General features: G+C 36.9%; 1 protein-coding gene across 1 annotated transcript; it reads left to right on the plus strand.

Moving 5' to 3' along the window:
• The first annotated feature begins 678 nt into the window (after positions 1-678).
• mettl14 (methyltransferase 14, N6-adenosine-methyltransferase non-catalytic subunit) lies at positions 679-16,786 on the plus strand. The gene is made up of 11 exons (XM_030143950.1): positions 679-1,011; positions 3,148-3,236; positions 3,577-3,664; positions 6,304-6,381; positions 7,939-8,026; positions 8,106-8,196; positions 8,576-8,717; positions 9,419-9,511; positions 10,933-11,049; positions 12,183-12,393; positions 16,161-16,786. Exons 1-11 carry the CDS (start codon positions 946-948, stop codon positions 16,466-16,468), a joined length of 1,371 nt encoding a protein of 456 aa, XP_029999810.1. The 5' UTR covers positions 679-945; the 3' UTR covers positions 16,469-16,786.
• The last annotated feature ends 4,454 nt before the right edge of the window (positions 16,787-21,240 follow it).

The following is a 21,240-nucleotide window of genomic DNA, read 5'->3' on the forward strand; positions in this document are numbered from 1 at the left end:
AAATAACAGAAAATCGCTCCAACTCCAAGTATATGTATTCATTTGCTCCCATTTTGGATTCAGGCTTAAGTGAGCAGGAGGTTACTAATGATGTTACAGTTTATGACAAGGCAGGAGCTGATGATAAATAATGCAACAGCATCTCTCACCCTTTGTGCACATGAAATTATATGAAATTATCATATCGTGATTATATGAGAATAATTTTTAATAGTGAATGTGTGAGATCTCATATAGTAGGATATACAATTCTTACAGTTATGACTGTTTCTATTGTTTTAACTTAATGTTTTGATAATATCGTTAATGATGCTCATAATATCATAAAGTACAATGAAATGAACTGAACCGAACAGAACTGAATTAATTATTGAGTGTACCATCTGTATGTGAGAGAGAGCAGCGCCTCTAGTGTACAGATTAATTGTATTTTAAGGGGGAAAAATCGGATTATTTGATTGGAGGATTAAGATGTAAACGTCTATCAAACGTGTCTCAAAATAGTGGCGTCATCACCCAGCGTCCAGTGATACAGAAAGAGTATTGGCTTTTAATTTTGACTGGCGTACACCGGTATCAAGGGGGGGGGGGGTGGAGTTATAATCTAAAAATCTGCTTTCACCAGTGAATCGTGGACAAGGAAGCGAGAAAGAGTCACTGTACTTAAGTAGAGACGAATATGTATCTACAGGGCAGGTTTTGACTTAAGTTTGGCCGACACTTTTACGTAACTCCACCTTCGTTCACTTCGTACGAGCTCGCGGTGAATAAATCAAGCAAACCCATTGTATATTTTAGCGGCTAACACACATTGCTGATTGCTAGCTAGTGTTATAGTTTTTTTATATAGTTCTAGGTATTGTTAAAGCGAGCCAGGTACATTGATATGCAATGTTTTGATGCAGTATTTCTGGATTTTAACTGCAAAGCATTAAGAGTGAAGAAATGAACAGTCGACTGCAAGAGATCCGCGAAAGACAGAAACTTAGACGGCAGCTTTTAGCCCAGCAGGCAAGTGGACATGGAGCCTCCTGTCATTTTAACACACTCATTTACTAACGAAACAGTGCAAATGTTTAAAGATTTGTCTGCGAAAATAAATATACGTGTTACATTTAAAGCACCTTGTCGTTCGTCTGCTAAACACTAATATTTCTATCGTACATCATTGGCTGGAAACTGAGTCCTCTTTCAGTGGTTTATACTTGTCGCCCTCGAGTGGATTTAACACGTAAATGTTGAGTGAATATGTGAAGGCAGGGCATCAACATGTTCAGTTTGAGTTTACGACAAAGAAAAGCACGACGAATGGCTAATTAGAACAGCTAATAGTACATTAAAAGCACTGTAGATGAATAGCAACCTGTGCAGATGACGAATAAACTGAAGTTATAGTTGAACATTTGGTGAGAAGTGGCTGAATTTAGCTGAAATTGCTTAAATTGGAAAATATCCCTTGAGTGAAAAAATGCAAAATAGTAGATGTTGAATAAGCTTAAAATAAGGTAAGGTAAGTTTATTTGTGTACACAGGGTGGCTCAAAGTGCTTAAAAAAGGCATAAAAAAAAAATCACAGAACCAGAAAAAAAAAAAGCAAGACATAAAAATTACATAAAGTAGAATGAATTGTCAAAGTGAAATACTTAAAGTTGAAGAAACTGAAATGACTAAGTAGGAAAGGGTAATTTTACAGCTGAAGCAAGTTAAAACAGGGTGCACTTGCAGGTCTTGAAAGTCTTAAAAAGCCTGGAATTTAGTGTGAAAGTCTTGGTAAAGTATGTACTTTTTTTTTTTTTTCTTATTGTCGAATTTTAGAGTAGGCTCAAAGGCACATAATCTTGTAAGATACATGAGGGATGCATAGAAAAAAAAAAACATGATATGATTTCACTAACCAGTTGGTACTGAAATGATTCTTGTGAAACTTGTGTGGGTGATATCCATGCACTTTTGTGATTTTCATATGTTTTGAAAACGTTTCCGTCAGTAAAATATAATTTACTGTGTGTACATTCATTTACAGGGTGGGGAAGCAAAATTTACAATGAACATTTAGTTGTTTTTTCTCAGCAGGCACTACGTCAATTGTTTTGAAACCAAACATATATTGATGTCATAATCATACCTAACACTATTATCCATACCTTTTCAGAAACTTTTGTCCATATGAGTAATCAGGAAAGCAAACGTCAAAGAGTGTGTGATTTGCTGAATGCACTCGTCACACCAAAAGAGATTTCAAAAATAGTGGGAGTGTCCATAAAGACTGTTTATAATGTAAAGAAGAGAATGACTATGAGCAAAACTACTACGAGAAAGTCTGGAAGATACTATTAAAGAAGAATGGGAGAAGTTGTCACCCGAATATTTGAGGAACACTTGCGCAAGTTTCAGGAAGCGTGTGAAGGCAGTTATTGAGAAAGAAGGAGGACACATAGAATAAAAACATTTTCTATTATGTCAATTTTTTTGTGGCAAATAAATTCTCATGACTTTCAATAAACTAATTGGTCATACACTGTCTTTCAATCCCTGCTTCAAAATATTGTAAATTTTGCTTCCCCACCCTGTATACATTTAATAAAATGAACTTTTCTAGCACACAGAACAGGTACAATCTCTACTAAAAAAGTAGGCACACAAGCATAAAAGTACTTAAAATCAAAGTCTTTGGGGGGGGGCGGCTAACAGTTTTGAAAAGTCTGGAATTTTTATTAGGATTAAGAGTAAGCACTCTGCAAAATAGAGATGTTGATAAAGCAAAAATAAAAATTGGAGGAGGACGCTGAAAAGGCTCATTACAGTAGAAATCCCAGTCCAAGTGGGGGAAGAAATTTGAAGGAGAGTGTGAAATGACTTCAAGTTAAAAAAAAAAAATGTCTGAAATAAAGACAGCAAATACTGTAAGATGTAGGTTAAATGCATTGAAAGCTCCACTATGTTTAAGACAAGGACATGGATAATCTTCAAAAATATGTGTTGAATCTGTTATGGCAAATAAACAAGTAACAGTATTAAAAGTATCACTGGGTATGATGAATGAATAAATAAATAGTGCAAACAACTTGGTAAATAACATATTATTAGATCGCATGATGAAGCATGTAGGGTAGAAAATAGAAGTAACCCTCTGTATCTAATCCACAGTTGGGAGCTGAAAGTGCAGACAGTATTGGAGCTGTCCTAAACAGTAAAGATGAGCTCAAGGAGATAGAGGAAACAAGAGAAACATGCAGGTAAGACACTGCTCAGTCCAGTCCAACACAAACAAGCAAGAACATAAGCTTGTTTTCCTCCATTTTTCTGAATGACATGTACCCGTATATTATATCATGTAATATGCTCAACATATTTCCATGTGGGTGGCACAAACAAGTGGCTGTTTGTCCAAGTTGTTTTCTTTTTGTTTTCTCTGTGCCACTAGGTGCTGGCATTTGCAACTTTCCTCCATGTTACTTCATCCCCCCCTCTAAGAAAACATTTGGCATCTTCATTGTCAGTGTTAACATTATTTTTTAAAACCTATTGTGAGTTTTAGGCCTCTAGAGATGCATTTAGGGTGTTTGTCTTTTGCAGGGCTTCAATTGATAGTTCAGCTCCACCTTCCAAAAGGAAAGCACAGACAGAGGGTGAAGACACAGAGGAAGATGTGGAGGAACAGAAGGTGAGCCTACGTACATGTGATTGAGCAACAGGGATAGGACTGAAAATTTCTTTCAGCCCAATGACAACAAAAAAAGTAGTTTATTGTTTTCTGTAAAATCAATCATGTTACTTATAGAAATGTAAACAAGTAACAGGTGAACACAAACAGCACTGGGAATTATAATAAGTAAAATCAGGAGAAACCATTTAGGCATCAAAAGAATTTTTAGCCCAAGAAACTAAATATGAGGATCTAAGGATCTCTCAGACTAGAGATCCACAATAAATTGGTATATTATCAAATCATACAACATACCATTAGAAATGACACATTCCACTGGAAAAATCTAAATCTTACCAAGTGTATTTTTCTCATTTCTAGTCAAAATATCTCATCACACTTAAAATAAGACATAATCACCTAGAGAGTAACTCTTCAGTGAGATATAAGAACTTATTTTTAGACAATAACTTTTATTTTATTTGCTGACTCAAAGTCCAAAAGTAGATAGATCGTGAAAACCTTATTTCAAGAAATCTTACCAAAATAATTTTCAATTTGTTCCATTGGCAGATTTTTTTTGCGTGATTCAAGCAAAAAAATCTGCCAATGGAACAATTGAAAATAAAATTTTCAAGATCTATTGTCTAAAACTAAGTTCTTATATCTCACGAGTTACTCTTTAGGTGATTCTGTCTTATTTTAAGTGTAATGAGATATTTTGATTAGAAATGAGAAAAGTACACTTGGTAAGATTTAGATTTTTTTCCAGTGTGTCCTACAAAATCAAGGAACATGCTTAGTTGGTACACACCACATATAACAATCACAATATCAAAATAATCACAACAGAATTTTTTTGGTTATATCTTAGATTGTTTAGAACTTTACCTGTAGAGTAGATGTAAATGTTGTCCGAAATTATTCGAGAAGTGTTCAAAATGATAAAATGAATCTGTTTTCTTAGTCACTGTCCTCTTTGTGTGTCACTGTGTGTATATCCTTAAAACACAAATAACCGAAGACCAAGGTCACCAGACATATATAGTGAAATGGAAGGCAGTAGATATTGTATATCCTCCTGAGACCCAGTAAGTAAATATTTTCACCATTTTACATGAAAGGATTGCCTTAATAGGAAACAGCATGATGCAACATTTTTTTCTGATAAATTTTTTATTTTACATTTTTTGTTATATAACGGTCCTTTTCATTGGACTTAAAAAAAAAGAAAGTAAAGGTATGAAACTCTTGTCCACTACAGAGGACAAAAATGCATTGCTGGGTCTCAGTGAAAGTAAGGCCACCCACCTCAGTGGGACAAAAATGTACAGACAAAAGTAAAAGCAGAGGCAATACACCCCCGAAGTGGCTGCTGTTCAGGTTTTGGATAATGGAAGTAGTGACAGTGGGATTACAGTGTTCTTTCGATGCAATGGGAATAGTGCCTCGGGGTATATGTCATTCATTAGTCTTGCAGTGTCTACTTTGAGGCAATCGTAGTGCATTCTGGAGAGCAACAGCACAGTGAAGGGTGTGGTAAAAAGGCTTTTTTTTAATATATATATATATAGACACACACACACACAGGGTGGGGAAGCAAAATTTACAATATTTTGAGGCAGGGATTGAAAGACAGTGTATGACCAATTAGTTTATTGAAAGTCATGAGAATTTATTTGCCACAAGAAAATTGACATAATAGAAAATGTTTTTATTCTATGTGTCCTCCTTCTTTCTCAATAACTGCCTTCACACGCTTCTTTAAACTTGCACAAGTGTTCCTCAAATATTCGGGTGACAACTTCTCCCATTCTTCTTTAATAGTATCTTCCAGACTTTCTCGTAATAGTTTTGCTCATAGTCATTCTCTTCTTTACATTATAAACAGTCTTTATGGACACTCCAACTATTTTTGAAATCTCCTTTGGTGTGACGAGTGCATTCAGCAAATCACACACTCTTTGACGTTTGCTTTCCTGATTACTCATATAGGCAAAAGTTTCTGAAAAGGTATGGATAATAGTGTTAGGTATGATTATGACATCAATATACAATGAACTAAATGTTCATTGTAAATTTTGCTTCCCCACCCTGTGTGTGTGTGTGTGTGTGTGTGTGTGTGTGTGTATATATATATATATATATATATATATATATATATATATAATATGATGCTTTTCAACACAGAAACTGAAGGTATCTTCCCAGCAGTCAGGTGTGTGATTGTGTATCATGTACATTGTACATTCTTCACAGACACATCATTATATAAATGTAATTTGATAGACTTTTGAAATGTCTACAGAGTAAAAATACACAGGGCCACCACCCCACATAGTTATGTCTGCTCCCTCAACCAACAAAAGGTGTTATCAGATCTCAACTGAATGTCCCAGATGTAGGACAGGTTAATCATACGAGATTTCTAATAATAACAATAATAATAATAACAATGTTTTTTGCACAAGGCCTGTGTGTGTTTAGTTTTTCAATTTTTTCCAGCTCCTTTATTTTAATACTTTGTTGCTCCAGATAGTACATTTGTTTTTCACTTGTTTTTCACATTAGCTTTATGATCAAATTCTGCCAAACACATGTTCCTCCATGTAAATGACATGCTAACCAAAGGAAAATATTTCTCTTTTGTGTGTTAGGATGAGGTGGAGATCCAGCAGCCTGATGAAAGCAACCCTTATGAGGAAGTTTACAAAGACTCAAGTACTTTTCTAAAGGTTTGGAAACTTTTTTTTTTATGCATTATGAATACCTACTGTGACTCAGAGTTTTTTGTTGCTTCAATTAAATGGACAAACTGCAATCCTGAGGTAGCTAAATAAGAAAACAGCACATTGAACAATACATTTATAGTGTTTAGTTTTCTGCCAATTGTTTGAATTTGAAGATATTTTAATTCAAAGTATAAAAAACTATTCATCCGCTAAAAGTAGTATTTGCTCTTTAAAATAATTGCATACATTTATTATACATAATTTTTTGATATGATTTTATTTAAACTTTTTCAATCCACAAAACCAAGACATAGACTCTTAATGAGTACAAACAACCAAAACAACAATCACAAAATCAACTTGAGACAAACGAACAAAAAAGATGGCCAAAACAACCCCCCAATAAATAAATAAATAAATACCTACATACATATACATGCACACACACATTAACAATTGTTTATTTTTCTGCCAATTGTTTGAATTTGAAGATATTTTAATTCAAAGTATAAAAACTATTCATCAGCTAAAAGTACTATTTACTCTTTAAAATAATTGTGTAGATTTATTATATATACATTTTAACCATAACTGTATGTAAAAAAGGTAAAAAGACATCAAAAATATATTTGGCTAATAACATGTTTGTCCCCAGAGATAAATTAGTCTAGAGACGGGAAACGTATCAAAACGTCCTGTCGGAGACATCACTGTCACAAGAGAACGAACAATGCAGTATTTCAACCCACAGATTTCAACCTCAACTTTACAGAGAATCAGGTTAATATTTACTTTGTCCTGCATTTTAATCCAGTCTGATTGTTCAGAGGTACTACAGGTCAGGACAGTTGAATGATTTGACAGGTTAAAGAACTAAAAGTCTCAGTAAATAAGGAAGTAGGTGGGCAACATTTTTTTAAGCGCTGGAGACATTTTTGGAAATCCGTCAAGTAATCATCAGCTATTCATGGTCATCTCATACCATCCAGCCATAAGATAAACACCTCTTTTTTTAGTCTTGTGAAAGGCTGAATGACACGCTTTAGTTGACAGGCTGATACAGAATAAGTCATCTTGAACTGCAGCAAACATGGTGGAATGTTGGTGACAGTCACATGACATACCTGGTATCAACCTGTCATGTGTGTTGAGTTTCACAGGCTGTAATTACAGGTTTGAACCAGTTGTGAGCTGGGCACAAGCCAGTGTTTGTCCTTTCACTATATATGAACTATTCATACCTGTGTTTGAAGTGACTCTAGTCCTGACTAGTTATTAAACCCATTTTTAAAAACTATGTCATAAAGTGGTTAAACGGGATTACTGCCACATTGTTTGAAATAAGAACATGTTAAAGGGGCCATTATATGTCCAAAGCCAAGGGTTTATATTTATTTACAAAGTATCTGTGTTGAAAAAACAAGTGATCAACTATTGATGTGTATTTCTTATTATATTTATTTATCTAATCATGCTTTCTCCTGCATCTCTCTCCCTGCTCCTATTGTTTTTAATTGTTTTTCATTCATATTCTTTTTTTTTTTTTTTTTTTTTTTTAAGGGTACTCAGAGTCTAAACCCTCACAATGACTACTGCCAGCACTTTGTGGACACGGGTCACAGGCCACAAAACTTTATCAGGGATGTCGGTGAGTGTTTGTGGGTGTTCATGTGTGTTCGTGGTGTTTTTTGTGTGTCAGTCTGACCATGATGTTTTCTCTGCCTCAGGTTTGGCCGACCGGTTTGAAGAATACCCTAAACTGCGAGAGCTGATCAGACTGAAAGACGAACTCATCTCCACCACCAACACCCCTCCTATGTATGTTAAATAATGACATGGACAGGACTTGGTATCAGCCTGATTGTCACCATGTTTATATGGAATTATCATTATTATTATTATTTTTATTTTTATTATTTTTAATTTAACCTTTATTCAACCAGGGAAAAGATCCCATTGAGATTAAGAGCATCTTTTTCAAGGGAGTCCTGGCCAAGAGGCACCATGAAATACAACACACAGTTACAACATGCAATAATTTGCAGGACAAGTCAAACTATGAAAAACAAGTGCAAGTCATTGACTTAGTCTCTAGCACTTTGAGTTTGGATTTGAAAGCATTCAAGGAGATCTATTCAGTTAAAAATGGACCCCAGCCTTTCTCTATGAACTTAGGTGTCTTTGTGTGCCATTGTAGGTACCTCCAGGCTGATCCAGAACACTTTGACCTGCAGGACCTTAAATGCAAATTTGATGTTATTCTGCTTGAGCCTCCATTAGAAGAATACTACAGGGAATCGGGCATCAGCCACACGGAACGTTTTTGGACCTGGGACGATGTATGTATGCTGGTTTGCATTTATCATGATGTGTGGTTCACATGTTTCACTTTTAGTTCTTGAACTGAGATCATAGAAGAAGACGTCAAGAAAAAACATTTGGATGCCATTAAGGTGGTGGCTTAACTCTTTCAGTGCCATGGGCCGATTAAATTGGCTTTACGAATACAACCTTTAAAGTGCCACAGGCCGATCAGATCGGCTTTGGAGAACACGCCATATTTGTGTACAAACAAACCATCCACCCCCATTTCTTTCTCACATTTCGATGACGTTCTTTCAAATCTTCTTGCAAATTACGATCAATAATGAATCGGCTGCGTCCGGTGCGTTTTGAATCTAAGTAGCAATCGGTCGGATGTTACCGAGCGGTTTTTGACCAAGGAAGAGCTCGCGTTTCGTTTTCTGCTTGGGAAATTTTATGAATGAATTTATGAATGAAATCATATGCAAATTAGATGGCCATTTTGTAGTAATATCGTAAACACAGTGATCTGTCAAAACAGTCCCATCTGCTAGAAAATGAGTTCTGATGACGATTCAGACTTCGATTATAAAAACGACACGGAATACTGAAGAACGGCCAAATTCTGTGGCACTTTTAAGGCTTATTAGCCCCTTAACTGTCTGGCACTGAAAGAGTTAAAGGAATGTAGACCACTTATTTTCACTTCCGAGTTTTATATTCGCTGTTTTCACAGATCATGAAATTAGAGATTGAGGAAATATCAGCTCTACGCTCCTTTGTCTTTCTCTGGTGTGGATCTGGGGAAGGCTTGGACCTGGGTAGAATGGTAAGGTGGTCAGACACTCACTTAAAACCTCACGCTCAGACAAAGTACCTGAAAAAACCCCCTTTCTGCTTTTCCTCTTGACTGGTTTTCTAAGGTAGTAGAAGATGACAGATTATTTTTCCTGCTTATCGTTACTACATTTTAGAAGACACTAAAGGCTGAGTCACCCAGGAAACCTGTTAGTTCAGATGCATCCGATAAGTGAGTTGAGCAATGTCTTGGAACTATGCTGATGACAAACCTGTCCTTAAACACCTTTTGATGTGCATCTATTCAAACAAGACTATGTATTCAAGCCTCAGCTCCTCTGCAGAGGTATCCTTTCCAGCAGGTTGTTAGAGAGACGGCCTTATTTTCTTTGTCACACGGTTATCGGCTGTTGGTGTGACGTACTTGTGGCTGGACTTTGTCAGGTACACTGAGTCACACTCTTTTTCTTTGTGTTGGAAGGTTACTGTTATTTTTAGCCTTAATCACATGACACATGCACAAGTTCTTTTCCTGTTTTCTAATCTAGTGAGGCTCACATGCACACAACTTTTTATATAGGTGGGGTTTTTTTTAGATAAGCACACATAACATGTTTTTGTATTTGTTTTAGGGATGTCCCGATCTGATCTACAAATTGGTCTGGCCGATCTGGCATTTTTTTAGAGGATCGGATCAGATCAGATTTAGTGAGAAGATCGGGCTGATCCAGGCCTGGGTGGGGGGGGGGGGGGCGACATCCTGCCCCTTCAAATTAAAGTTTCCAGAGGTTGGGAAAAGCTGCATAACAGCGGGAGGCTTACAGGAATTAGTAAAGCGTCTATAAGTTTCACTTTGACTCTGCGCTTCTACTCATTAGGAGGTCTGGTTGTGATGCGCGAGTCTGGTTTTTTTCAACCCGCAGAACTTTTGTGGAATTATTTGACCCAACCCACCCCACAAATAAACTGACATTCTTTGGACCCGCTCCAACCCAACCCGCAAGGAACCCATTTCACATCACTAGCACATGGCACCGAACGCACCCCCATACAATACCTAGATGGACCTGTCCATAGATGCACTACAGCAGTGGAAAATATAAAGTTCTAATTCGTCCCACAGTATGAATTTGGAAAGTGCAAAACTTATACTAAAGTTATTACGAGTCAAAGGTGTCAAACTTGTCTTAGTTCAGGTTCCACATTCAGCCCAATTGTGATCTACACTAAAATAATAGTATAATAACCTGTAAATAATGACTCCAAATTTAAATCAAAATTTTATTTGTAAAAAGGCCAGATCGGATCGGTATTGGATCGGTATCAGCAAAACTAATCCCAAAAAAAAATCGGATCGGAAGCAAAAAAAAATCCAGATCGGGACATCACTAATTTGTTTATTTTATATTATAATCTATTAAAGGTAGTGTCCACCTGTTTCATTTCTTTCAGTGTTTGAGGAAATGGGGATTCAGACGGTGTGAGGATATCTGTTGGATAAAGACAAACAAGAATAACCCAGGAAAGACCAAGGCACTGGACCCAAAAGCAGTATTCCAGAGGACTAAAGTACAGTATAAACACAAAACTCAAGTACACAAGTTAACAAATTGGATTAATCATAATGAATTCAGAGTTCCTTTCTTCAGCTCACTGGCTGATAGGCCATGAGTTATGGTGAAGGCGCTGTGTCTGGTGTCATCTTCATCATCGTCTTCGTAATTGTCTTCGTTAGCAATTTCTTCAAACATCTTGTCTGATGAAACTACTGGTCGGATTAATTTCAAATTTTACATGTAACTTGCTTGGGACGATGTCTACAAAGTTTACTCACAGTTTTGAGATATTTTGATTTTTGATGACTTTTTGAAATATTAAAAATTTGCTTTTACTTATAATGAGCCATATTTTGATGGCTTATACCATGGAAATAGTTGTAGATATTAATATAGTTACTATTGAGCACTGATTAAGATTCTTTTATTGTCAGTATACAGTACATGCACCACACACTGAAATTTAATGTCTGCTAGAACATGGGGGGACACACCACACACTGCAGACTAGGAGCAGCGGGCTTTGCCATATCAGGCACTTGGGGAGCAAAATGGGGGGTTAAGTGCCTTGCTCAAGGGCACATCAGCCAACAACTTTTCCTGCCAGTCTGTGGAATTGGAACCGGCAACCCTTCAGTCACAAGCTGACTCTACAGCCCTCTAGGCCACAGCTGCCCCAGGATAGGAAGTCATACATGGACTTTCATTTAATCTGGAGTTCTCCTCCAGTGAAAGTACCACCCACTTGTATTGGGAGACTGATCTCCTGCATCGAGACCACAGGAGTCTAACATATCGGCAGAACCTGACAACCTCACAAATTCAAGTTGTTATTGATGCTTGATAGAACATGCCTGTAAGATATAGGGATATTAGTCCTATTTTTTTTTTTTGAACATGGGGATCCAGATCTATTCAGTTTAACAGGAGAGCAGAAGCATACACTCCTCACAAATGAGAGACTGACATTTTCCTTTTTCTTTTTGGCTAATCACTCAATTCCTTTATTCATTCACTACATTTACAAACAGTAAAAGTCAATGATATACATAATGACATTTCACAACAAGTATAAATGAGTAATTTAAAAAGAAGCCAGTGTATGCTTTAATTGAATAAGTCGTTTCTACAACCCATTCCTTGTAGGAGCATTGCCTGATGGGAATCAAAGGTACGGTTCGCAGGAGTACTGATGGTGACTTCATCCATGCCAACGTGGACATTGACTTGATCATCACTGAGGAGCCTGAGATGGGGAATGTCGAGAAGCCTGTCGAGATCTTCCATATCATTGAGCACTTCTGTTTGGGCCGTAGGAGGCTGCACCTGTTTGGACGAGACTCTACAATCAGACCAGGTGAGATGAACACCTTCTTCATTCCAAGCAAGGATTGGATATAAGCCTAACTGATGGAAGGCTGGACACAATTAACAAATCAGTTATTACTTAACACGTCTGTAGTATATTGACTTTTATTGGTCAGATCAAAGCACTTATTATTCCCTTGGTCCCCACAACCACATTCTATACCTACTAGGCTGTTAACTAGAGATGCACCGATACCACTTTTTTCCAGACCAAGTACGAGTACTTACATTTGAGTACTTGCCGATACCGAGTACCGATACTAGTCCTTAATAATCCCATTCCAGTTGTTGGTTCCTTTTGTAAATGTGCTTTTATTGTCGTTGTCATTAGTCTGACTGGAACAAAGTGCTGCTACTGGCATTTAATGTGTTGGAATGAACGTTTGTCAATTAATCCACCAGGGGGTGCTGCTCTGAATTAACTGTACTGGACAGATACCATGGAGAAGAGTAAAGTTTTATGAAGAAGAAGAAGAAAGTCAGTAATAACAAACACAGAGATGACAGAGGTAACACTACTGTGGATACTAATGTTGCAGCGTTTTCTCTGGTAAGGTTTAAAAGCTTAGCTTCAGGAGGTAGAGAAAAGAGAAATGAGCGATAAGTTTGGTTTTCACTTCCGCTGGTGGTGGTCCACACTGCTCCGTACCTCCATAGTATTATCAGTAGGATGGAAACCGGCCCAGCCCTGGGTAGTTGTCCTAAATGTGTCAGTAGTTTTTCTCTAACTCACACAGTCGCTCTTTGAACAGATCCTCTACCTCCACGGTTCCCGCTGGTACTCTCCATCTGGGTACGCATCCGCCAGCACCTGGAAAACAGATGGAATGTACGCAGAGGATGGACAGAACGCTGCATCTGTATCCGTCTGTATCTGTAACGTTACTTGCAGTCAGCGTTACTTTTATCTCCGTCATTTATTTTGAAAAATCTCCACACTCTTCTCACTCCCCACACAGTATTCCTCCTCCTCGTACCTGCTGCACTGAACTGGGAATGTCACACGGCCGTAAGTGGTATCGGTGCATTTGTATTGGATTACTTTTACAAGTACGAATACGAGTACACACACTGAGTATCAGAGCTGATGCCCAATACTGGAGTTGGAATCGGTGCATCCCTACTGTTAACAAACAGTTTTCCCTCAATAACCTCTGAATTACTGCTTATTCATGATTAATAAATAAGGAAGTTACTATGAATTGGGAATTTAATATTCTTTACTCTCTATGGGCCTAATAATGAGGTAGTTCCACCAGAAAACATCCTTAATTATACTTACATGGTCCATAATAAAATGCAAATGAGGTCTTTTAACTCATACTTTATAATACTTGGTTAAATTAATAATAATCTAGTAGTTTGACATATATTGATCCACGCAGGTTTCCTATTCTGATTTACCTCTTCAGATTTGAGATTGATTTTCAGTAAGAGGGGTGGATCTATTACATTTATATGGGGGGGGTACAGTATGTATATGAATTCAACAAAAGATCCACAAAATACTTGAACCTATTTACTGTCATATAATACCCTGTACCAACACACTACCCAAGTGTTCTGGATGCACAGGATCGGAGCCTGACCGATGTCCAAATAAAACAAGCTCTTACAAAAAGTAAAAGTAAAAAAATTTGAATGAAAATATCCACTACAAGAAAAGTTCTGCTCTGTAAATAACCACAGTAATTGCCCCTAAGATGTAGAGGAGTAGAGGAATGAAATACTTTTAAAATCACTTTTGGACAATGAATCGTTTTTTTCAAAGCTTTGAGGAGCTTGTTTTTTCATGTACAGTTTTAACAATATATAAGTTAGGGGGGTTATCAGGGTTCCTACAAATCCTGGAAATCCTGGAAAATGATTGACCAATTTTCCAGTTATGGAAAACATATGGAAAATGAGGAAAAAGATCAAGTGTCCTGGAAATGGTTAAATTATCCTGGAAAATTATTTCTCCTCCCCCTGCCTTGTGACCTTTTGTGCCTAAACTGAGGTGAAGCAAAGGCAATTGTTTTTCAGTGATTTATTGAAAATATACAAATATTTTTAGAGGAAGTGCAGGAGAGAAAGTAAGAGAGAAGAGAAAGTTGAGTTGGAAGTTGAACATTATAACTCCAGTTTGTCAAACTATTGAAGTGCTACGCTGTAATCTGTGGGTGTGTTTGCATTATTCTATGATACGTTTGTCATAATTATTTTTCATAGATAAATTATAGCCATAGACTGCACATCAAATATTTTAGTAATAAATATAGAAACAATCTGGGTAAATGCAAGTTACAACTGTAGAAAAGAACACTTCCAAAGAGTGAGAGGGACAAGGGAATGGATTAGTGTATGACGCGATAACTTCTCTCTGTAGTGCCTAAATATGTACTGGAAAAGTCCTGGAAAATAATTTCAGGGAAAAGAGTTGGAATCCTGGTTATACCTTAGACAACGGGGTACTTATTGACAAAACTGGAAGTGTACCTGCTTTTAAATCTGATGTCACAGTGCAGTAAAACACATGTCCATATCACAGTCAACAAGAGCACAGCCTGTCTGTTCATTCACTGTAACTTCTTTCTTTAGTGAGGCTCCAGATAGGGTTCATAAGGAACTAAACTTAATATTATTTACTTTCCTCTGAACTTAACACAAGCTCAAGCTTTTTTCAAGCTGTTGAATGTGTCCAAGATTTTTGTCCAACCAATTTCTCTACACTATTCACCTGATTCCTTTCAAATTCGACACACGTGTTCTTTAGCACAAGGAGAGGTGCAATGCAGAGTTTGACGACTGCATTTTTAAAATTTTTTTGAAATGCTTGAAGGTTAAGTCTTATGTCTTGGTTAAACTGAACTACACAAGAAGGGGAGTTATTTTGTTTAGTCTGGTTCACAAGTCTATTAATAGTTCACAGGTCTAGTAATAGTTCACAGGTCTAGTAATAGTTCACAAGTCTAGTAATAGTTCACAAGTCTAGTAATAGTTCACAAGTCTAGTAATAGTTCACAAGTCTAGTAATAGTTCACAGGTCTAGTAATAGTTCACAAGTCTAGTTCGCTCTCGGCTGGCCTGGGAATGCCTCGGGATCCCCCCGGAAGAGCTAGAGGAGTTGTCTGGGAAGAGGGAAGTCTGGGCATCCCTGCTTAGACTGTTGCCTCTGCAACCCCGTCCCAGATAAGTGCTAGAAGATGGATGGATGGATGGATGGATAGATAGTTCACAATTATCTTTAATTTCAACTTCAATATTAATTAGGGATGTAAACAATTAATCGACCAACGATTAATTGTCGATAAGAATTTGCTCAATTAAATTATTAATTGTCAGTTAATTGCCCTTTTCCGAAAGGCACACACATGCACCACCCCCCATCACACACTGCCACATCAACAGATGAATTCCACAGGAAACACTGACTGTATCCAATGGTTCAATAAATCAATCATAAAGGAATATGGCATGGTTTTTTCATGAAGTGTATAATCAATATTTAGCTTTTATTCTTATAGACCGTATTGAAAAAGAAATTCAGGATCTCAGGAAAATTGCCGCTTATCAATTAATCATTAATCAGTCGATAAGGGCAACCAACTAACGATTAATGAATTAATCGATAATTTGCATCCCTAATATTAATCCTTGGGTAGGCAGGGTATCAGTGAGCAGTAGGGGCAAAGTGTTGTTTGACCAAGCGGGGTGTTAGTAAGCTCCACTTGATTCTTCACTTGTCTTTTTATTTTTTATTGTCGTCTGTTACAGGCTGGCTGACAGTGGGCCCGACTCTTACCAACAGTAACTTTAACCCAGAAGCCTACGCCTCACATTTTGAATTGCCTAACTCCCACCTGTCTGGCTGCACTGAAGAAATAGAGAGGCTGCGGCCTAAATCTCCACCTGCCAAACTGAAGTCGGACCGCGGTGGTGGAGCGCCTAGAGGTGGGCGTGGTGGACCAAATGCAGGCAGAGGCGGAGACAGAGGACGGGAAAGAAACCGACCAAATTTCCGTGGAGACAGGGGAGGGTTCCGAGGCAGGGGAGGACCACATCGGGGCTTTCCACCACGCTAGTCCAGAAGAAGAAATGCCCATGTGAATTATCCACAGTCATATTGTGGTTTGGTTTATACTGTATGTGACAGCTGAGAAGATAGTTTGATCAGTCTTTTGGTTTGTTTGATTTTAATACTTGGATTATTCTCATTATATTATGTTTTTTTTGTTGTTTTTTTTTACTGATTTTCAATGAACATATTGACATACAATAGTTTTAATAAATGTTCTTTTCATTATATGTGATCATGTGTTAATTTGTGTGTTATTTTTTTTCTGTAGTAGGATAAACACATATGAAGGAAATAATAGGGGGTGATATTAAATTTAGTAATAAAGCAGGAAATGAAAAGTCATCATTGCTGTAATTTTTCAAATACCGTTTCAACCGAGATTTCACTGGGTGTTAACAGTGCACATTCTCCACTGTCATGTGAAATAATAAAGTTTTATTTGCTCTCATATATATATATATACATATATGCAGCAAACAGGTTGGTAACTGCTAGTTCTACTGGTTTCCATTTACAAGCACACCCCCGAAGCTGATTGGCTACCTGTATCTGTTCATGTTTTTCCTGCATGTTGTCGAGCGTGTATGAGGCATGGCAAGCAGGCAGTGTTAAGGTGGGGTATCATTTAAAGAATGTTGCACATCTTGATGAAATGCAGTTTTTACTGACGTACCTTGAGCTAATCTTACAGGTGTGACTCATTAGACACAGGCAATCTATTCCACAGTTAAAAGTACACAGGTTTTTCTTTCATCTCTATCATTTAATAGTTTTCATTCTTTTGTCTTAGTGCATACAGATGTGACTCACACCAGTTCTTCCATATTTTTGTGCCCGTTGACGTAAACCGACTAATGTGTTCTATTAATTTTGTTCAGTATGTGACCTCAAATATTTTTTCAGCATAACTTCCTCCTACCTGAAGCTACTGATGTAGTCTGTCAGTTTGGCATATGTACACCTGATTAATTCACTGGTTTAACCACAAGGCTGTTCAACAATTAACCCTTTCATGCATAGTGGTCACTACAGTGGACAGTTACTCTACAGCTGTTCTCTTGTATATTCATGGGTTTTGTTGTTTTAGTTCCATATCAACCAACACAGTGGACACTTATGCATCATCTCATAAACTGCAATTCGTCCCATTATTGTAACTTTGCTGTTCTTGATTGGTTCTTGAGTGGAAATCAATTAATATTTATTTTTTGCATATTATCTCCATGAAGTGAGTTATAACTAGTATTAGAATATGTTAAAATGTGAGAAAACATCAGATTAGCTGCATTAAACATGGTTTCATTTCACTGTTTTTATGTCACTTTATGATATTGGGTTTTAAATACATGTTTCTTTGTTTCAAGAATAAAATTCATGGTGTAGCTGAGTGGACATTTTTGTAACTCCATGAAAAACAGGTTGATTTAAAAAAAAAAAAAAAAAAAAAATTCAATCACATTTTTTTTTTTTTTCATGCCTAAAGAGGAATAAAAACACTCAGGAAAAAAAAAAAATCTTGATTAAGGTTCTCATAATTCATGCATGAAAGTAGGGCTGCTCGATTATAGAAAAAAAAAATAATCACTATTATTTTAGCAATAATTGAAATCACGATTATTAAAAACGATTATTTGTTAACCTTAAAGTTGTTTATTTTTTTCTTGCAAAACAATATAAAATATACTCTTTAAACATAAATAAAGCTTTTAACCACTAAAACAAAGTATTTTCACTTTTGTACGAAACAAAAAAATCTTTGAAATCAAATAAGTGTACTGTAAATTCAAGTATGTTTCCTTTTGTAAACAAATTGTGCACTGGAATTAAACTGCTATAGACTTGCCATAGAACTGTAGCAATAAAAAAAAAAAAAAAAAAAAACTCACGTAAAGTGCAAATTATAAATTCAAGTATGTTCAATGTAGTATGAAACATAGTAAATTCAGTGGCATGCTGTGAGGTTTCAGTTCAGGCCTTCTGTATACATCAGCCATCTACAGGGTGTCCTATAAGTCTCCATACATAGGAGACATAATACATATGGTTCTAACATACATTTCTTTATATTTCTTCTTTATAGTTCTTTGGCAGTGGAGGACATGCATTGAAATGTGTTCCCGACAAAATGGCAGTCATACAGAGCATATTATAGAAATAAAAATGGTTTATGTCAAGAAACGTTTATTTTTCCTATGTATGCAGACTTCTGGGACACCCTGTAGAATACGCACGTTAGGGTTATACGGGTTAGGGTTAGGTTAATACGGGAGTTGCAGCGTAAAGAGATTCGGAGACTGAAGATTGCATTGCGGACGAAGTTGTTTTTATGCGTTTTAGTTTTTCATAAGATAAAGATTATGATAAAGGTGTCGGTGGTTAAACTTCAGATGGTAACAAAGGTTTGTTGTGTTAGCGGTCGGTGCGGACACAACTACCAAACACTTTTTGCACGTGATGTGTTTTTGCTCTTCGTCTTCTTCATCAAACCTAAAGTGATTACATACAATTGAATTTGACTTGCCTTTTTTGTTTACCAAGCACTTCTGCTGTGATTCTCCTGCCGTTTTTCCAGACGGCTAGGTCCAACTGTCCTCTTGGGGTGGACCTGCCGGCTAGCTGGCAGCAGTAGCTTAGAGGGGGGCGGGGCAGAGCAGCTCATGGGAGCTTGCGTGCGCGTGAATTAAAACAACTCAAAATTAATAATCGTTTTTTCTCGATTACATAATTTTTGTAATCGTTGCGTGTAATAATCGAAATCGTAATTGAATTTCGATTAATTGCACAGCCCTACATGAAAGGGTTAAATACTCTGACGTGTAGGATCTACTGAGCCTTAATCACGTTACCTTGCTTTTTTGCTACAATAAATAGGCTATAAACTACCATGAGTTATATGTCAAATATTGTATTTTCCTTGCAGTATTAGTATTGGTGTTAGTGTGTTTTTGGTTATTCATGGACGACAGAAGATGATACAGAACTGTAACTGGGAATATAAAGTTGCACTATTTGGCAAACTTCCATTAAAACTTGGAATGTTGACAGATGGGGAAAACAATTGAGCATTATATGTGTTAGTGTTAGTTTGGTCTCTGTGATAACACTACCAAGAAGGTAATGTAGTAGTCGAAACCAGACTCTAAGCCAATTTACAGAAACCCAACAGAATCCTCCAGGAGCAAACACTTGTGACTGGTGACAGTGGCGAGGAAAAACTTCCCTTTAAGAGACAGAAACCTCAAGCAGACCCTGACTCCTAACACTTACTAATCCTTAAAAGACTTAGTAGACGGGTCAAGTGTGGGTCAAGGATGGGCCCCATTTCATTTTGGAGCATATTCTGAATTTCTTTTTCAAACTTTTCCTAACATTGCATGATTGAATTAACAGTGTGTACGAGGGGGGGCTGAAAAGTTCATAGCCTGACTAAGAAGGAGTTATTCCACAGCAATGAAACTTGGCATACATTAAATTCAACCTCTCCTGATACTAACTACTAAGTGGTTTCCTTCCAGGTAAACTCACATCGGATAAATAATTTAGGGCTTTGAAAAGTAGTACCAGAGACATTTGGTGAACCATCCGTGGCACTGTGGTCTTATCACATGTCTGCAGAAAAAGGGGTTAGCCCCCAAGGACATTCATGCAGATATAGTTGCTATAAGGGATGATGCTCCAGCTTTATCAACTGTGCAAAACTGGGAAGATGAATTCAAGAGGGGTAGGGAGAACGAGGGAGGGGTGAAAAGCAAGCATTTTCATGAAATGTCCGTAGTACTACTTTTCAAAGTCCTAAATTATTTATCCAGTGTGGGTTTAACTGGAAGGAAACTATGCAGTTAGTATCAGGAAAGGTTGAATTTAACATATGCCAGGTTTCATTGCTGTGGAATAACTACTTAGTCAGGCTATGAATTTTTCAGCCCCCCCCCCCATATATACAAACAGGGTCCTTGTGCAGGTGTTAAAAGTCTGGAATTTGGAAATGCTGTTTTCCAGACCTTGAAAAGTCTAGAATTTTGTGTGAAAGTCTTAAAGTATTGAAAAAAGTTTCTCTCATAGTCAAATTTAGAGTATGTTCAAGGGCCCACAAAACCTTGTAAGATAAATACATGAGGAAAAGAGATGAACTTGATAAGATTTCACTAAGCTGTCGGTATTGGAATGATTCTAGTGAAACGTGTGATATCCATGCACTTCTGATTTTCATGATTTGAAAACGTTTCTGTCAATAAAACAATGCAAATTATGCATTTATTCATTCATACATTTATTAAAATTAGCTTTTCTACTACACACAACAGGTAAAATCTCAGCCAAAAAAGTAGGCACACAAGTGTAGGAGTACATAAAATCAAGGTCTTGGGGGAAAAAGATTGCAGTTTTGAAAAAGTCTGGAATTTTTATTTGAATAAAGAGCAAGTACGCTGTACAGTCACCACCACAGTGGATTTGGAATGAAACAATTGTGATGCGATTGTGGACTTCCAGCTTTAATACAACGAGTTTAACACAAAAATTACATGAACTGTTTAAGAATTTCAAACCTTTTAAACAGAACAGTTCATTTTTATTGGCCAGAAAAAAAGACAATGTGATGACATTTTAAAATCCTGACATTGCATTAAGACTCTGTTCATTGACTTAATGGTCAAAACAAAGGCTACTTGATATTTGTGACATTAACACTTTCACTTGTAGCAATACTTGGTGGTAAACCCAAAAACCATATTAGTGCTTACAAGTTCATTATATGTAATTAGATGTATAGTACAA

This window comes from Sphaeramia orbicularis, chromosome 1 (assembly GCF_902148855.1).
Source record: "Sphaeramia orbicularis chromosome 1, fSphaOr1.1, whole genome shotgun sequence".
In the NCBI taxonomy this organism is placed as follows: Eukaryota; Metazoa; Chordata; class Actinopteri; order Kurtiformes; family Apogonidae; genus Sphaeramia; species Sphaeramia orbicularis.

Coding starts and splice junctions, on each gene's coding strand:
- mettl14 (XM_030143950.1), top strand. CDS start 946: ATGAACAGTCGACTGCAAGAGATCCGCGAAAGACAGAAACTTAGACGG. Junction 1,012..3,147: donor GGCAGCTTTTAGCCCAGCAG/GCAAGTGGACAT, acceptor TCTAATCCACAG/TTGGGAGCTGAAAGTGCAGA. Junction 9,512..10,932: donor GCTTGGACCTGGGTAGAATG/GTAAGGTGGTCA, acceptor CATTTCTTTCAG/TGTTTGAGGAAATGGGGATT.